This window comes from Giraffa tippelskirchi, chromosome 11 (genome assembly GCF_054371585.1).
Source record: "Giraffa tippelskirchi isolate mGirTip1 chromosome 11, T2T-mGirTip1v1.2.pri, whole genome shotgun sequence".
Classification (NCBI taxonomy): Eukaryota; Metazoa; Chordata; class Mammalia; order Artiodactyla; family Giraffidae; genus Giraffa; species Giraffa tippelskirchi.
This window is the reverse complement of record NC_137285.1, coordinates 118,774,853-118,780,292: the sequence shown is the minus strand read 5'-3', so window position 1 is coordinate 118,780,292 and position 5,440 is coordinate 118,774,853. Positions and strand designations below refer to the sequence as shown.

Here is a 5,440-nt window from a genome sequence, read left to right as displayed (position 1 = left end):
AAGGAAGATGAGGATGATCTGGCTTTAGAATAAAATGTGAAAAAAAAACAGATTTTATGCTGTGAAGATTAACTTCTTTGAAGCATTTGTCTTACATGAATCCAGTTAAGCTGACTGTCTGCTCCTCCTCACCTGTGTCATGTTGTAGACGTTTCTGGTTGTTGTCTTGGCAACCACGTGCAAGTTATCATGAGGAGAAGAAAACCCCATTTTGCTGCATTAAATAAAATTTAATAAAGGACTATGAGGGAAAAGACAGGATATTAGGAAAGTGAGTAATGTGGGTAGGGAAGCTGTGGTTTGGGGAGTCAAGGATGTCATCTCAAGGGAAGAACATATTTTAAGGGGAATATAAAGAAAGAATAAGAATTAATCAGTAGCAAAATGGAGTGAGAAACATATCAGATGAGGAGGAAGGCATTTTTTACCAGCTCCAGGAAAGCATGGGATAGTGACTTCATAAAACTGAAAGCAGACATTGCACCAGAAATGGGTAGATGAGTGGATGACTGTGTGAGTGGGCAGAAGTGTAGCATGAAGTAACAGAAAGAATGGGCAGGGACCAAATCAAGCTGGGCTCCATAGCCATGTTAAGATTTTATTTCCTACAAACAGCAGAAACCCATTGAGATATTTTAAGCAAGAAGAGACATCCTAATATTTACATTTTCCTCTCCACACTGATTATGGTTGGAAATTTTGGTGTCACCTGCAAGGCCAGGAGAGCATGATTTCAAGAATCTGTCTTACTAGCTGCCATGAGGTTGAAGCTGGTGTTGCCTAAATTACTACTTTTTGGAGTAGAATTATAAACTAGCTGTATTTTGTCACAGTTGGTACCAAATGGAGAAACAATGTAACTCTGAAATTATCACATGTGTGATCAAACTTTGAACCTTACCAGATCAACTTCTATTCCTCCCCCGGGATGGAGACAGAGATCAGTGTGACTTCTGTGATCTTCCAAAGTTAGTGATCATCCAATAAACTGTAAATTCATCAGGGTCAGAAACTGTATTTCCCCAGGCACAGTCTCATTAAAACTCATCTTAACAAAAACTCATTGAATGAATGAATGAGCAAATGCCAATGAATGAAAGTGTATGCCAAAAAAAAAAGAACAAAAATCAAAACAAAGCTGTATATTTGGCTTGGGTTTAGGCTTCAGAGACTTTTTTTTTTTCCTAAATGGTCTTACTTAACTGGCCTCTAAGGGCCATGAGAAGGCAATAGCATCCCACTCCAGTACTCTTGCCTGGAAGATCCCTTGGACGGAGGAGCCTGGTAGGCTGCAGTTCATGGGATCGCGAAGAGTCGGACACGACTGAGCGACTTCACTTTCACTTTTCCCTTTCATGCATTGGAGAAGGAAATGGCAACCCACTCCAGTGTTCTTGCCTGGAGAATCCCAGGGACGAGGGAGCCTGGTGGGCTGCAGTCCATGGGGTCGCACAGAGTCGGACACGACTGAAACGACTTAGCAGCAGCAGCAGCAAGGGCCATGAGAAGGAAACTTCACTCAGAGACAGCATTTGATTAAAAGGACTTCCAAATGCCTGTTTAATGCACTACTGAAAAGATTATACAAGACTCAAATGTTGCTCAAACTGGTTATAACCATTTGATGATGAAATTTCTCTATTGTATGTGTGAAATTCCAATTTTACAGTTTCATGCTCCACTTTTCTGGCAGAGGCTCTAGTAATCACAAATTATTTTTCTCACACCTGAATGACAATGGAAATAGTTTTTATCCCTTTATTACCACCACTGAAGCAGAAACTAAGGAGAGCAGAAGCTCCTATGATGTAGATTCAATAATGCACTTCCCTCTCTATGTACAGATAGCAATATTAAAGCAGGAAGCAAGCATTACATGCTCCAAATGCTGCAAGATGAGAAATTATCCTGAGGAAGATCATACCATTAATAATATGACCCAACGACCTTAGAAAATATGCACAAAAATCACTTAGTTTCCCACAATAAAAAAAAAAAGAACCATCCTATGTGGATAAACAAGGTGTCTATAATCTGAGACTATAAAGGGAAATTTAACAAAAGTCTCTAAAAACTGTGGTCTACAAGTGAAGAAAGATACTAACAGTATCAAATGAAACTTCAGGAAGTTCCCATGGAATTGTCTGGTCCCCAGCATTGGGTGACTATATGGGAAAATATCAAGAGAAATTCTGTTTTGAATTATAATCTGTGTGAGACCCTTAAGCAGAACTGTTTGGTTCCCCCCAAATAGCTAAATTTTATTTACATATTTATGGAAGATTCTCACTGCAGAAAGTAAAATCTTGTCTATTTTTTGGTCTCTTGAAGCTCTACCCTGTTACAGCAGCAGAGTGAGCCTTTGGATAAGTTTGAAGAATTACAATTATTTTGAAAAGTAATTCTGCCATAACCATAAAAATTCATAAGCACATATACTCTTCATCCATCAGACTCACTTTGAGGAATCTGTCATATAGAAATAAAATAGCAGTACATATGGACATGTGGAAAGAGAGAGAAAGTGTAAGTGTCAGTCGCTCAGTCACATCCGACTCTTTGGGACCCCATGGACTGTAGTCTGACAGACTCCTCTGTCTCTGGGATTTCCCAGGCAAGAACACTGAATGGATTGCCATTCCTTTCTCCAGGGGATCTTCCTGACCCAGGGATCGAACCCAGGTCTCCTGCACTGCAGGCAGACTCATTACTGTCTGAGCCACCAAGGAAGACCATGAACATATGGAACTAGATGTTTATTGAGCATTCATCTTAATAACAATAATCCAGTAATATCTTGGATACTTATAATAGAGAAACAGATAAACTGTTGTATTACATGTTATCAAAACATATTATCAATGAAAACTGAATGACAGCGATCAAAAGAGAGAAATTCCTAATATATTGTCAAACTTGAAAAACTAAACAAATTATATATGTTCATGTTGAGAAATGCAGAATGTTTGGTCATTTGTTAAATTTAAATAGAGTTCCGTTGAGCAGTAACCAAATACCCCATGCCTTCTCAGCACAGAATGTATGTAAATCCACTTTTCTTCTCCATAATTTCATCAAAGCTCTTTTCATCTCACTATTTCACAAGCTGTAGATCAGTGGATTCAGCAGAGGTGCGAGCAATGTGTAAGCCAAGGACATCAGCTTCTTGGTTTCTGGGGAGTAGCCAGATTTGGGTTGTAAGTAAGTCATATTGGCTGTGCCATAGAAGAGGGTAACAGATGTGAGATGGGAAGCACAGGTGGAAAAGGCCTTTTGCCTCCCAGTGGTTGATGACATCTTCAGGATGGCAAAGAGAATTCGAATGTAAGACAAGAGTATCAACGCAAAAGGAACCATGATAATCAAAATGGTGCCAGTGAATGCATAGATCTCAAACAAAAAGGTGTTTGCACACGTAAGCTCTAACACTGGGGGAGTCTCACAGAAGAGATGATTAATTTCATTGGGGCCACAAAAGGGAAAACTAAAAACCCATGAGGTCTGCGCAGTAGCCACCATGATCCATGAGACCCATGAGAACATTACTAATTTCAAGAAAACCCTTTTGTTCATGATCACTGGGTAGCTCAGAGGATGGCAGACTGCAACAAATCGGTCATAAGCCATTGCCCCCAGGAGAAAACATTCAGTCCCTCCAAAAAGAATAATGAAATACATCTGTGCAAAACACCCTGCAAAAGTGATTGTAGTTTTTTTCGTTGGAGAGGACTACCAGCATTTCAGGCACGATGACGGCACTGAAACCCACTTCCACCACAGACGGGTTCAGGAGAAATAAGTACATGGGAACGTGGAAACTCTGTTCCAGGGAGATGACGACTATAATGACGGCATTTCCCAGCAGAGTCACCAGATAATCAACCAAGAACACCTCAAAGAGCTGCCCTTGGAGTTGAGGAAAATTAGAAAAGCCCAAGAGGATGAAGTCAACCACAGAGCTTTCGTTTTCCCTTTTCATTTCAGTAGTGAAGTGTATATTCTTTTTATGGACCATGTATGTAACTTATAAAGTAAAAATCCAACAGCTGAGAGTTCGAGTATGATATTCTTGACAGACGATACAATGATGGGTTCATTCTGACAAATGAAGTTGGCAATTTTGAGAATGGCTAATATACTGGAATAGGGACTCTTCCAAGTACAAATAAAGAAGTGAAGCACTTTGGCTCAGAAATCTTGTTTCAAAAGTACAAAATTAAAAAAAAAAAAAAGTACAAAATAACAGCAGATGTTCACTAGTAATTTTTTGCTAGGTAGAAAATTTATCTTTTCCTTAAAATGTACACAGACATTATATTATTTAGAATCTATTGTCTATTATAATACACTGATGTATGCATCTCTGTTCTTTTCAGTTTCATGTTTGTATATGAACTTTCAAATTAAGTATTTCAAATAAACAAATAGCAAATAGCAAAAAACATCTGGAAAAAATTATAATTAGTAATTCAAAATTAAAACAAAATTTTGGTGAATATTTACTATAAATGCCAAGGTTCAAAATTCATTTATAATAACTTTGTTTAAAATAAAATATATTAATAATATACCCCAAAAATCCAGAAACACTTAAAAGAGGTTGAATTTAAATGCACTTATCTCAGATAAACCTAAGTAAACTGTTTCAAGCACTCCAGTTTCTAGTCAGAGTAAATCTGACTAATTATACTGAAATTTGCCTGAATGAGAAACTTCAGAGGTCAGTTCTCCATGGCCTATCCTTGTGACCATTAAAGTGACTTTCAATGATATAAAAACAGATACTATTTTTGTCATTCTGATCCAATCTCTCTCTCTCTCTCACTTCCCCACTGCTCTCTACCCCAGCATTCACTGACTCCCATTACCCTAGTTTCATTTTGCCATAACACTCATCACCAACTGAAATATCATATATTTATTAGAGTTTTATGCTTATTATTTAACTCCCCCTTCTGGAATATAAGGTCCAGGAGCACAAGAAATTTATTCTGCTATTCACTGTATCCTCAGTGCCTGGAATAGATATTAAATGATATAATAGGTAATAAACCAATATTTGCCAAATAGATGGAATAATAAATATTAAAATTAGGAAAACCCAGGGAATCGGTTTTCTGCCATTAAGGAATGTAGTGTCTAAAAGGAAATATAAATCAAATTCAAAACAAGAGCCCCAGAATTAATCCATGGCTTTAGTAGAAGTTTGAGGCTTCTTGTGGGATTGGAAATACCACTGGATTGGAGGAACGAGCTTTAGTCCAGACTCTGTCACTACCTCCAAGATGAGTCCTTGCTTCTCCCTGCACTCAGGTTCCCCTGTGTGGTTGGGAGCAGACAAATAACCCAAGACATCTCTTCTGGTTCTGACATGAGTGTTTCTCTGATTTGTTCTTTGAAAACTGCAGCCTGCAAAGCTTCCCCTCCATTCAGATGAAAC

The 5,440-nt window shown here is 38.2% G+C and overlaps 1 protein-coding gene across 1 annotated transcript; it reads right to left on the bottom strand.

Moving 5' to 3' along the window:
* Window positions 1-2,970: 2,970 nt before the first annotated feature.
* LOC145526373 (olfactory receptor 10A3-like) lies at window positions 2,971-3,979 on the bottom strand. The gene is given in 2 exon segments (XM_081541787.1): window positions 2,971-3,714; window positions 3,716-3,979. Coding segments are annotated over 2 exon segments (1,008 nt in total).
* Window positions 3,980-5,440: the final 1,461 nt, after the last annotated feature.